This window comes from Zosterops lateralis (assembly GCF_965231275.1).
Source record: "Zosterops lateralis genome assembly, chromosome: Z".
Classification (NCBI taxonomy): Eukaryota; Metazoa; Chordata; class Aves; order Passeriformes; family Zosteropidae; genus Zosterops; species Zosterops lateralis.
This window is the reverse complement of record NC_139800.1, coordinates 77,616,773-77,630,911: the sequence shown is the minus strand read 5'-3', so window position 1 is coordinate 77,630,911 and position 14,139 is coordinate 77,616,773. Positions and strand designations below refer to the sequence as shown.

The 14,139-nt window shown below is 39.7% G+C and overlaps 1 protein-coding gene across 1 annotated transcript in view; it reads right to left on the bottom strand.

The window, feature by feature from the left end:
- IL1RAPL2 (interleukin 1 receptor accessory protein like 2) overlaps positions 1 to 14,139 on the bottom strand; it is a gene marked incomplete at its 3' end in the record, with an annotated part of 360,377 nt that overhangs the window by 344,819 nt on the left and 1,419 nt on the right. The window contains exon 2 of the mRNA XM_083883782.1: positions 11,391 to 11,491. Within this exon, the coding sequence (XP_083739908.1) occupies positions 11,391 to 11,472 (82 nt within the window). The 5' untranslated portion in view covers positions 11,473 to 11,491. The remainder of the gene's footprint in view (positions 1 to 11,390; positions 11,492 to 14,139) is intronic.

Genomic DNA, 14,139 nt, shown 5'->3' with positions numbered 1-14,139 from the left:
CAATGAGTGACTTAAAGTAACATTTCAACTGTGTTGTGACATGACCAAGCCATTCTAAAATCACGTTGTGGAATTTGTATTAACTAAGTTCTCATGACCAAGTTAGCCAGCACTTCACTTCTTGGGGGAAAAAAAAAAAAAAAAAAAAAAAAAAATCTTTTTCTAAAAGATAACTAATTACTAGAGCACATCAGGAGTCTTCCTTACCACATCATGAAGCAAGTTGGTGACACATTCTGCAAGGGACTTCACACAACAGCACTCTGAATAACCAAATGTTCACATGGGATCTGTATCCTTCAGAGAAAACCCTCAATTACAGCTCTTTATGAAGGACAGCAAATGGAACAGTTCATTTGTAGATGCTTCTAAAATGGGATTTAATAATGAACCTTTCTTCCTCAATAGGAATGTTTTCCTGTATATAGTCCACAGGAGTTGCAGCCAGGCATCCCAGGTCATTGGATTTAGATTTTATCTCTCATGCAGTAAGACAGAGGTATGTTCCACAGTTGGAACAAAACCCTTTGCAATAAACACTGAGTGGTAAAGAGCAAATTTAATCATCCAATGCAGATGAAAAAATCATAATGCTGTAAATAATATGATGGAAAGTCACAGCGAATAGGAATTATGTTGACCTATATCAGAAGTCAGCCAAAAAGCTTCAGCTTTCAATCTGCTCCAATAAAGCTGAAACACTCCACTCCTAAGTGCATTTCCACTGTAGTCCCCGATTTCCCTAAAATTACAGATGTCGTTTTGAATGGAAATACTATATCCAATGTGTCATCTGTGATACACATCCTAATTTCTTTCCTTATGTCTAAGACCACACCATTATTCACACCTCTCTGGCTTTATATAATAGGGCGAGATTTTCAAGGTCACAACAAAAACAAATAATACATTCAAGAGCTACAATTTTTAATAATTACTTTCTTGGCTTAAGTTTCAAACTTTCTTTTCTAAACCACAAGTACCAGAATAAACAAGTGTTTTAGAAACACATGAAAGTTAGTTTATTTTCTCAGCAAAACACACTCAACAACAGAGGAAGAAGCAAGTCCTGAAGGAGGTTCTTCTTTACCAGGGAGGACTGCCAGAGAGCAATGGTGATGGCCACAGATCCACCCCCAGCATGAAGCCAAGGAAGCTTGCAGGATCACCTGGCTCCACTGAAGTGCTCCCACTTTTTCAGTTGTCATATCCCCTCTGCAGAACCTGAGGGATCTGACACAGGCAAATGCTTTAGGGAATCCCACAAATAGTGGAGACCTGACCAATCTGTGTTCATGGTCTTCCAACTTCTTCTTCTGACATCCATTTGAAGGATGACAGACATTCTGCTGTTCAGCTCCAGAGGTACAGAGCCTGGGAATAACCCTGCCTTTGATTCACGTTCCAGCACTTTTTCATTGATTATTAAATGTATCTGTCTCAGGGAATTTATTGTTCAAAATGAAATTGTGCCACTGAAAAGAAGTTCTGATGAGCTCTGTTCTGTAGAATGTGATTATGTTTCTGCATTTTACCAATAACTCAAGGACATCAATGATTGTATCTCATATTACACCTCCTCTTCCAAGCCCACACATATATATTTTTTTCTGAACATGTAAGACACCATAAGTGTGCATGAAGTGGCTCTGCACATTGATCCAAATAAGGATCACAGAGTGCATCAACAGTGCCAGTGAAACAAAACCATAATGCTTAAACCCAAGAACAAACAATGCTCACTGTCTTATGGAAAATCTGATCTGTTATATTAACATCAGTCTTCACAAGTAATAAGTCAATTCTATCTTCAACATATCAGAAAAGTAAATCTCAAATATTAAAAAAAAAATAAAATTTTTAAAAAATCTGTGAAACAACTTTGCCCTCAAATTTTACATGTATTTGTACAGCGTGATGAAAGGACCATCATTTCTTTAAATAAACATGAACATCTGGTTAGACTATACACTGAGGTGTCCTTGGACAAAGGTGTTTTAGGCTATTCACTCATCTGAGGACAGAATGGCAGTTCCTGGTGCTGCTAAAAGTCTAAGGGCAGCTACTTGGTAAGCACAGATGGAGCCCAGAGTGGCTCAAGTGCAGCTGACTGCCCACAGAGTCCCAGCAGCTCAGGATCAGCAAATGTTCTTTAGGTCAGGGCAGTAGATACACACAGAGATTTCTATAAACCTGGTTACCCAAAAGATATGATTGGCACCTCCAGGGCTTGAGGTTCCTCAGGTATTCCACATGTCATTTTACAGTGTTAAATGGTTCTTCTTCTTGTGTCCCCACTCCTCACTGGAAGGACAGCCAACAGCCAGTGTACACAACAGACTTGTAATAGTCAAAGGCAAAAGCTCTAAGCCTAAAACTAGTGCACAAAACCTGGTATAACCAAGTATCTCTCCTTTTCCTCTTCTATTTCTAGCTGACACATTTTTCTATCTTCTACTGAGCAATAACAGAAATAAAAGAAGCTTTTCTCTATCCCATGTATGCAAGGACATGGAAGCACATTTTATGTACATGCTTATTTAGCCTCAAAATTTCTCTAAAAGACAGGACTGCTTTCCTTGTCCTTGCCTAAGGCATTAGTAACATAACAAAACAGAGGGAAACATTTAATTTATGTGTTATTCTCTGCATCACCTTCAGTGTGCTGGGCAAGCTCAATACAGTTTTCTCTCTTGCTGATTTTCTGCCATCTGTAAAATGGGAATAACTATGAAGCAAACATTAGAGACAAAAAGCACTCATATGAAATACCATGATAGCAGATCTTTACTGAAAACATTGAATAGCCCCATGAAACTTGAAAGAAACCCTGCCCTGGTAAAAAGAAGTACAATTAGAACATGGAAAGTAAAAAAAAAAGAAAATAATACCATCATGTCTCAAGGTCTCTGCTAGACAGCCCTAACAAACATTTGAACTGTACACATGGTTACTGGAGGTCTAAACACCAGCACATCTCCCAGACACGTGCAAGAGCGACACCCAAAATGCTGTACCCTAAAGCATTAGAAAGTAATTTGGGAACTTCAGACTTCCCCTTTTTCCCTATTCAGGCCTCTTCACTGAAAGGGGAGCTGACATGTACCATTTTCCCTGCTGCCTTTGGTCCCAGAGTGGCTGGTAGGCCAGGGGAGCAGTCAGGGACTGATGGAGTTTCCTTTTCCTCACACTTCATTACAGCCACAGGACTGAGGCAGAAAAATACAAAAACTCACATCAGGTGCTGCCACTGCCTCCAGTTTCTTTACAAAAGACTGCTGAGCAATGCTCCCAGATCATACAGTCTCCTACTTATTCAGTTAGTATTTAATTTTCCATCTGGAATAACAGATGCAGAAATCTCAGCGGATACTTTTTTTAAGCAATCCCTGATCCCTGAAAGATGCAAACCAACTCCACAAACCTACCTTCCTCAAAAAAACAAACAAACAAACAACAAACACCTGGGAGTGAGTTTCCACAGGTCAACATACACAGAACAACAGAGCTACAGTTCTGTAACTCCAAAAAGTGGTGGAGGTTTGAAACAAACCAAGCTAACAGAAACACCCTCCTGCTGCCCCTATTCCTGAATGAGCAAGGATGGGCAGAGGCTGGGGGACATGGGCTGCCTGTTGACCATGTCTTGGAAAGGCAAAGTGCTTGGGTCTGAAGATTAACTTGAATCCAAATCTCTATCTTCAGTGGCAGAGCATTGTATGATTACATATCAGTATGTATTAAAAGTACTAATCAAGCTTCTTGTAGGAAAGAATCTATAGGATTTGAAAGGGTTAGAGATTAATAAAGTGATAAATATACCCTCTAGAGGTGACACTGCAGCTCAGATCAATTTTGCTTTCAACTAATAGATGGGCAATCATTTCTACTTTAGCGAATTACAACAGCACAGAACAATCTCACACAGGTCTATGTATTTAACATTTGTACATACAAGCACTGCCCAAAACACATTCCTTCCTTCATCCACAGGTCAACAACTTGAAATACTTAACTCTGTACCTCCTGAGAAGGTAGAATTCTAATGTTTCCTTTATTAACTGAAAAACCAGCTTCTTCAAAAACTTGAATGCCAAACAAAACAAAACAAAAAATAAAAAATAATTAAAAAAAAAAAAGACAAATGCATCTTAATTCTCCTTTTTTTCACTATTCCCCATAGTGATCTCAATATTTCCTACCTCACAATTTTGCTGCTTATCACTGTAACAGCTACGCTCATGGCAAAAACAAGTAGCAAGTAAGTTTAAAAAAAAGTAGAAATTTCTGATACATTGTGTTACAAAGACTAGCAACTCAAAACTGAAAGGCAGGTCAGTCAAACAACAAGCAAGGTTCTGAAAGTGAAGAATAAAAAGTTTAAATTCAGTGGACAAAGATATGAAAATGTGTATTAATATTCATATCTCATTCAATCTAAGGAACCTTATTTATGTTCCTTCAAATATATTCAGCAGGGTGTAAAACCTGCCTTAACATGTATTCAAGTTACAAAAACTCAAGTACACTTGAGAACTGTTCTTGGTCAGGAGCTGACCCAAAGTGAAGCCATCACACCACAGGTTCCTTGAAGCTCCTACAGGTCCATGTGTCCCTAAGTCACCTCTGAGCCCCTGCAGCACAGGAGATGTCCCCAAGTGAGCAGATATTCATCTCCAGGACTAGCCAACGTGCTGAGCTTGGAGACTGCTCTGGGTAAGTCTGCAGCTGTATTATTCATACTTTCATTTGAACATTATGTAAGACAAACCTTCCAAAAATATTTTCATGAACAAGATGAAAAACAAAACATGCCAGAAGAACTCTTCTTGTCCCTCAGGATAGCCGGTTTCAGAGTAAGGATGTGAACCTAGGACACTTGCCTGCAAGGTGAGCATTCTACAAATACTGAAATTAACAACTCTCTCAAAATTTCTAATTGATATCTTAAAGAAAATAAAGCAAAGGCACCTTGATAAATCAGGGCTTTTTTTCATTTGAAAAGCCCCACTTCGGCGAGGGGAGAAAAAAATCTCAGTCACGATGACATGTATTTTAGCAGTTCAGATATTATTAATGAACTTCTTCATGCTGAATCTAGATGTAAAACAGATAAACAGCTGAGATGATACCCATTGCAGAAGTGGAAGATTACAGATTTTTAACTGAAGAAATGGCATTTCTTTCATGCTTTGCTTATTTCTCCATATCCCCTGAAGATGCTACCTTTGTGATTTACTTCAGCTTGAAACAATTTACCGGTGTTCATTTATTTTATTCAAATACAAAAGGTTTCCCTTTTGGGAAGGAATAGAGCTTTAATATTTAAGCATAAGCTCAATATTTTAATTGCTTAAATTATACATGAACTCATTTTAAATGTGTGCAATAGCTAAAAACTTGAGTGCTTAACTAAGTTGATAATTTAAACCTCATCAGGTTGAGGCCACTAAAAAAAACCCCAAAATTCTAGCAGATTATTTATTTCCTTTCTTGTTCTTTGGTGTACCTGTCCCTTCCCCCCCACCTGCAAACAGAATGTATAAATGCTGCCAGCTGTCTCCCAGACAGATCTGTCCAGCTGCAATGCTGCTTTCTGTCTAGAGGAGAAGAAACTGAGGCTGAGACTCTGTAATGAGGTGCACAACAACCAGAGGTTCACAGCTGACTTGCTGGTAGCCCCCTGAGACCTGACTGAGCACAGGAGCCTGGCTCCTCTCTTCCCACTGATCCAACCAGAACAGATGGAGAGCAGCCATGAACCCGTGAGCTTATGCAGGAGAGGCTGTACTTTCCTGCACTGATGACAGCTTAGAACAGCAGCGATTCTGACTTTGTTTGCTGGAGCTGTGAATAACTTAACATCTTCTGGGAAAAGTAAGAGATCAGCATGCACTGATGAGCGCTGCCAAGCTCCCGTCTCCTCTGTCTGCACAGTATTTTGCAGGCAGCAAAAGTCAAAAGCCTCTTTTGCATCCCTCATATCTCAGATAAGGGAGGGCTCATGGCCATGAATTTTACATCAGGGTCAGAAGTCAGCTCTTCAGGCAGATGCAACTGCAAACTAAAGCAAATGGCAAGTGTGAGCACACATCCAGCAGCTCCTCTGGGCCCACTCCAGCAGGAGCAGTGGACTTTAGAGTTAGGCTCATTTAGAATATCCCACTCCAGGCACAAATCCATGAATCATCTCTGAAGTACAAACACCTTCACTTCTATGCATGCCACAGTTTCCATGGCCAAAGTGGTCAGTCAACAACACACGAAAGCTGACCTTCACAGAAGGGAGCAGACAGAAATCATGGGCACAAGCAGTGACAACTGCAGGAAAGTGAAGGTCTCTCAAACATCTACAGCAGACCACAGTAAGTCACCCACATGACATTTAAAAAACACAAAATATCAAGCCAATAGGTTTTAAATTAATGTGTTAAAAAATGTGTTATTGTGCAGTATCAGTGAGAATTTAGGACAATTTGGCTATGTCCATACACAACAAGGCCCAGCGCCAAGTTAAGCCCTCTCTCTCCCAAGCCACTGGTGATAAAGTCAGATGCAGGTGGAGGGTGACAAGCTGGGTGGAGGATCAGAGATACACTTGCTCCTATGGCATGAATGCCTTTTGGATGGTCCCAAGATAAACAGGAGAAGACAGCAGGCTGGAATTGCACAGCAAATCCATCTGACAGAGGAGAGGAGAAGACATGACTCTGCAGCTTGGGGGGACATACCCTTGCTCTGGGAGATAGGAAGTCCTGTTGAATTCAGTTCACCCTTGCTCACCCAAAAAGCACTCTGGGAAAGGTTCAGCTAAGTGAGGTGAAAGACAGGTTCTATAACCAGAGAACACATTGTATATCTGGTTTGTGGTCACCTTTGAGGCAGTGACTGGTTGGCAAGGCACGTGGACACACAGCGACCAGATAGCTGGTAAAGGGACGCGTGAACAATGACACCACAGTGGAAGGCAGCAAATGCATGCTTGTTTTGGCTAAGTTTAGAACATTAAAAGGCTTGGTTTGTTGCAATAAATTATCTTCTTCAGAGCAAGCAAGGAGGTCTGTGTGTCTTTGCTCCTCATTGCTACACCATGCCAAGCCTGAGCCAATTAAGCTGTGTTAACCTGTAGAAAGGCTCTTAAATGCCCTGCAGCCTCACAGAAGCCTTGAGAATGTCTGCCCCTGCTCCTCCACACAAGGCTGGCATACCTTCCAGAGCTCTAGCATGCTCACACAAGGCATTTCAGCTCAGCAAATAATACAGCAACAATAAATGGCATCAATTATTCACTAATAGAATTATGTCTAGTAAGTCAAACAGAATCTATAATCTGAAAAATATTTTGCTTAAAAAAATGCAATGATTTTTAATTGGTATTATATTCCCTGTTATGATTTTTCAAAGAACTATATATACAAAGACTTTGGAAAAATAAGTCACTTAATCCGATTAAAAGGAAATCTCCTACCAGCTGGGAACCTAGCAACTCCCACATCTTCAATTCATTTGTATAACCTCCACCTGTAAAATACCCTTCCTAGGATATTGCTAATGCTGCAGTCCCTGCATTAGCTGTTTGCTAAGTTTTACTTCCTAAAGCAGGCAGAAAGGATGACCTGCAGTTTTCAAAAATGCTTCTTAATATTAAGAAATGCCTGTGAAACTTAAGTCAACATTACACTCACACAGACGCTTGAGGCAAACTATTCTGTTCCCACCACAAACAGCAATCGTTACTCTGTAGACATGACAGATTTCTTCTGGAGCACTGGGAAGCTGCTGCCTGTAAAGAAGAATCTGATGAGCATAATTAAATTAGCTCTCCTATTTTAATTATTTTGGCACCACATCTCAAGTGAGAAGCAGCCAAACAAATTTTTCTTGCTACAAGTTTCTATGTCGTTTTTGCAGTGCTGCAGGGTACTCTAAATCTATTTGCAGTCTTCATATGCATCCTCGCTTCTCTTTTCCAAACAGGAAATATGGATACCTAAATCTGTAACAAAGGGCAAGTAAAGGACATGAGAAAAATCTTTCAGTTCTGTTTTTCTATTCCCTTCCATGAGGATTGTTTCTTCAGCAAACTGCAGTTCTATGCTTACAGCTGGAGCATCATTTCATGACCCTCTGTTTAACATCTTACATCCTCCACTCCTGACCTCTCTTTAGTGACTCTTGCCTGCTGTCCAGTCTCTGTGTACTGTCTGCACTTGCAGTCTGGAGTTCTCAACTCAACTTTCTCCCCTTGGGTTTCCATTCCTTGATTTTGAAGGAGAATTTCTGCACCAGCCTCTGAAGATGCTTTCCTAGCTAAATCTTTCCTCTCTAAGTCAACTCGTTTCACCTGTAAAACCCTTCTAGACATTCTGGCCCCCTTCTGACCGCCTTGGTTGAGTGATGCCTTTGTATTACCTGACACCACCACCTCACCTTCTCTTTGCTCCTCTTCAAGTCAGCTCTCTTCAGACCCTCCCTACCCCTTAAACAAGATACATTCCATTATTTGATATTACACACACGCCAATCAACTTCATAATTGCTCTTGTACTTGACACTAATCACAGTTCTGGCCATCCATGCAATAATTCTATGCATTACTTAGAAAAAAATGCCAGTCTACATAAGTCAGCAAAGACACCAATTCTGCTGGTTTATTGTTCTAGTAGCCCAAATCTGTCTTTATCATCAGTGTCAGCACCTTCCATGCACTGCTTCACACTGCTCTACATAACTGTCTGCACAATTTCCCTTCCCCTTTTAAGGATGTTCACTAGCACAGACATCCCCATACCAGCCAGCAAGACCCAAGACTACAATATCCATCCAGACACTGCTGGAGAAATCCTGTCCACAGGGCATCCTTTGGGCCCTTCATCCGTTCATCCCACCCCAGCCTCTAATCTACAGCTTAAACACTATTCCTGCTTCCAGACATCCTGCAGTGCAGCTGCCCACAAATAACCACTACATTGCTTTCCCCTTGCCACTCTCCTTCATCAAGACAGGGGTGTAAAAAAAGCAAAACTCTGAACTACAGCATCAGCATGTTACAGCTACTGTCACCCTATGGAAAATAATGCTGACATTCTTTGTGCATTTGCCTGTCTGCATTGTACCTGATCTTCCACTAAAACTATACAAACAGTTAAAGTTGGGAAGTTGCTGGAGCATCTCTCTCTTCACAACATATAATGTTTAGTGAAGCCCCAAGCAATCAAACAATTTGAAGCCCCTTCAAATCTAAAGACTGTCCAGAAAAGGAGTAAAATTATTCATTTTACTTCAAGTGCTGATATCACAGAAACAGAAAATTATTTCACACAAAATGTAACAGGAAAAGAAAAAAGAAGGAAAAGTCAATAATTTACTCTATGCAGCAACCAGAATGAGTACTGAAGGTGAAAGCCAGCTACATGATTATCTACTTGCAAAGAAACTATAATTTTATTTTATGTGCATTTTTTCCTCTTCATCTTATTCTCAACACATACGGCACAATCAAATGAAATTAAAAAGAACCACCTATTCACTAGTGAGTTATATTTAGCAAAAGGCAGTCTAAAATATTAAAGCATTTTTCCCACCAGTACTGAACCTAAATTGACACTGTCAACAGCCACTATTACCACAAGACATTCTGCAGAGTCAAAGAAAGTAGATTTTAAAAATATATATCTCTAATTAAAGGTAAACTACCAGCAGAATGATACTACAACCACCAACATCTCACTTCTACCAGCAGGTACTTCTGGCAAAGGAATTCCACAGGCCCTTGCTTGCAGCCAGGTGCTGATGCCTGGCATCAGTGAATGGAGGCTGTTCAGTTGCACTATTTGTGGATGTCACAGAGGTTTCCATCTAGGCCAGTGACAGCAGTTTTGAAGAACAGGAACACCATCGCCCTTAGCAGAGTTTAGACCAAGACGCACTGTAGCCAAACCCCAATATCCATGACTGCTCTCACGGCACAAACTGAGCTCTGGACATAATAACCACAACAAAAGGCTAGAGACTAGTTCACTTTAGCAATTTCCATTGACACTTTCCAGCCCAGCAGAAAGATTTCAGCCCAGCACCTGGCAGTTCCCAGAGTAGCACTTCTCAGCTGGGATATGACATGTAATTCTTTTTAATAGATGGCCCAATAATTTTCTCCTCTGTTCTCAAGAAATGCAGAAATCAAACTTAACACAGGTGACACCAACTGAAGTCAGTAATTTCTGTTTGTACCTGCAGTGTTGATAAGACTGAAGACCTTGAGGACAGCAGGATCAGTGGAAGCTATCACACATGTAAATATAACCCACAAACAGTGCGGAAAAACAACACGCAGTCAGAAGTTTAACAGTCCAACGTTTGCCCTTACACACACACATTGGGATGCAGCAGGTTTACACCTCTGTGTAGCTGACCTACATGTCTGCCCAATGTCTTCTAAACTCACAGCTTACTTGGGAAACACAGTCTCATGAAGCCACTCCTTTGAGAGGACAGAGCTGCATGGAGTGGACATCACTTCAGGCTCAACTACAGATGAACCATTATCCAGATGAACTGTCTACCCTGGAAGGAGAGATTCTAATGCTTCTCTGAAGTGTCCTGTTACTACTAGAAGGTTTCAATACCAGATATAAACATGAACCAACTCCCACACTCTTTCACTGACAGAATAATCAGAGATTATCTACTCTGGAAGAGCTCTTCCTAGTTAACCCTATAAATGATCACATGTTTGGTCAGCAAAGATCTTTCCAAAGAATTTTCAACATAAAAAAAATCATTCAGACCTAAAAGTCATCACAGACCAGATCCACAGTTAAGAAAATCCCTTAACATGAGTAAAAGACTGGATGTTAGAACAATGCCACAATGCCAAAGTCATTACTATCAACCCAATCAACATTTTCTTTTTTCTTGGGTTTGTTTGTGGGTTTTTTTTTTTTTTTTTTTTTTTTGTTTTGTTTGTTTTGGGGGTTTTCTTTGGGGTGGTTTTTTTTGGTGTTTTTTTTTTTTTGTTGTTGTTGTTGGTTTTTTGTGGGGGTTTTTTTTGGGTTTTTTTTTTTTGTGGGTTTTTTTTGTTTGGTTTTTTGGGGTTTTTTTTGTTTGTTTGTTTGTTTGTTTTTTGGTTTTGTTTTGTTTTTTGTGGTTTGTTTTGTTTTGTTTTTTATTTTTTGGTTTTTGTTTTTTTGGTTTTTTTTACCAAAAGAAAAGGTAAGGACACTTTCAAACAGCTTCCATTTACTAAGCAAACCATACCAGTTATGACTTCCTCTTTTTTCTTTTTTTCTTGGCAGAGCAGAACAAGTAGTATATATGCAAAACAAAATGCAACCATCTAAAATGCTTGATTGCATGAGGTCCAGATACAAAAGTAATTTTCTGTGACTTACCAGAATTTCTCTTTGACACGAGCTTCAAATTCATGCTGACTACAGTACAGATCACAAGAACCAAGAAAACAAGAGGCTTCATCTTTCACTTTCTGTGACAGCTGAAATGCAAACATAGTACAAAGTCTGAATCACAGCTTTTCACTACAACAAAGCAGCAGCTACAGTTAAACATTTCTCAAAGAACCATTACAGGGCGAAGGCTTAATGTAACTTCTCAACAAGTTTATGTTTAGGCAGGAGCAGGAAAACATAACACTTCAAAGTATCCATGTATGAACGATTTACTTCTTACTATCAGACAAAAGGGTTGGGTTTTTTCAAATGGCACCTCAAAAATATCATTTTGCTCTCAAGGAAAAAAATCACAAGATGTAACAGTTTATTTGAAGTAGTATGGGTCTAATCTGTCAGATTTTTCTATGTTATCTGAGATCAGGAAGACCCTGATGGTCATAATTAGCTTTGTCTTATACAAACCACATACTTAAGGCCACACACTTTTTAAAAAATCATATTGTTCAGGAAAAGACACAGAGTAGGTTATTCATGCAATCTCTCTTAGCGACCTTACTTTCTCACTGGTGGCCTTATAAAATCTCTTACAATGCCTACAATTAATGCTGTTCCAGAAATTTCTCCTATACAATGAGGTAAAGAAAGGTGAAAAAAATTCAGAAATCAATGAATTTAGGTCTCAGGAGTCTCACCTGTGAAGTTTACTACTTACTTTATATTATGTAAAAAATATAAAAAAGAAAAAGGTAAAAATCTAGTTTAGAATTTTATTTTTATTTTATATAATTATTGGAACTAATTTTGTTTTCATTTACAAGTACCAGGCCACTCAAGAAAAGATAGTAAGAGCAAACTGAGGCTCCTTCTCTGCACTTAAAAACAGGTAGAACAAATCTGAATTTATCAAAGCTCATCTCTCTTAAAGAGAGATGCCTAATTATAAGCTAGAGTCCTCAAATACATGCTTAGCTTGAAGTCATGGCCCTTTAAGTGGCCTGATATATTTAAACTCCAGGAATTCATCTCCATGTAAGATACAGACTTTAGATCAGGACCCTTATTATCAGATAAAGCCAGCAGTCATCAAAATCACTGTGAAGTTAATTATTTGCACCAAAAGATTCAGCATACATTTTACAGCAGTTTCAATTAAACAGAAATGCACAGAACTACGAGCATTAGTAGTCAAAACTGAGGCCAATGAAATGGAATTTATCCTCCCATAAATGCTGTTACACATCTGCCCACCCAGCTCACCCAGAGGTTCCAAACCTCCAACTTTGGGAGCTGCCCAGACCCCTCCAGCTCTGAACATTCACCCAACACGACAAAGTAGCAAGAGGTTGCAAAGTCCTGCTGTTCAGTGATGCTTATTCAGCTTGAGAATCAAATATTCTTCCCTTGTAATTTTATTACTGGTCTATTGTTGTGTGAAGAAAATGTAAGTAACCCTGTGTAATCTTTTACACTACAGGAATTGTGCCACTATTCAATTATTTCAAAATTACCACTTAAAACTGGAATTTTCTTCCTCTCACGTTACCATACTACAATCTATAAACAGGCAGTGGATTTTCTTTTTTCCCCCTGAATTCCATGGCACTTTATTCCTATTGATTCCTCACAACAACAATGCTAAGGCTTTCTCAAGAAATAATACGCACTGAAGGCTGTCTGACTGTGGTTAATGACAGAATTAGCATTCACTCTTCCTTGACCTCTCCTTGGAGTAACAAAATCCTGAAACCAGTAAGGCCATTTTGACAAGAGAGCTCTAAAAAAGTAATTGAACTGAATCTTTTGACAGATAATTGTAATGATGATGTTATGCTAGAATGATTTTCAAGTACAGCTTTGCAAATTAGTTTCTCCACTTTTCTCCCTTCAGTAATTACAGCTGAAATATGGAATTCCTAGGTCCTTTTTCATGTGGGTCTGTACATATCCACCCCAAACAAGCTAGGCTGCATTAAATACATTCAAAAATTCAAAGCAAGTTCTGCCAACCAATGTTAATGCTAGGCAGAGCAGAAAATTCTTGGTTCTGTCAGCACTGATAGGAGTTCTACTTTTTGAAGCCCCAGCCTCACCAAGGCAGTCAGTCTCTGTACCTCCACAAATCAGGAAAATAGAGCAGGAAAAGGGCAAGAAACCACAGCACCACCCAGTCATTCATAATCAAGCCCAAAGCCTCGGCTTGTCACATCTGACATAACTCCACTGAGGCTGGCATGAAAATACACATCAGAGTCTGAGCCGTCACTTCCACCGTGGTAGACATTCCAGCAGGAAGTGGGATCAGTCACACCAGTGGGTCAGCTGGTTTCTGCCCTGAGACAGCAGCCAGCTACAATCAGGCTGATCAAACTGCCCTATCAGAGATAGACTGGTTTTAAACATTCATCCAAACAAAGAACACAAGATACAAAAAAAAGCTGTATTTCTCCCAGAAGAATGTCCAGCAGACAGAAGAAGGAAGGTTGTACTAGTTCAAGACTAAGTTTGTGAATTTGCTTGAGATGTTTCTAGAGCCGAGTGTGTCAAAACTCCCAACAGGACCCATCTGAACTCCATCCTCAGGGCCATTCACTCACCTATCAGGCAGTGGGATGATAGCCAGCCCTGTGCCAGGCTTCTGGGTATAAATGTGTAGTGGATGCCTACTGCCTTATGAAGAACATGAACAGAACTGTGCCACCTTGGCAAGACACAAGATAGAATAAACCAGTCA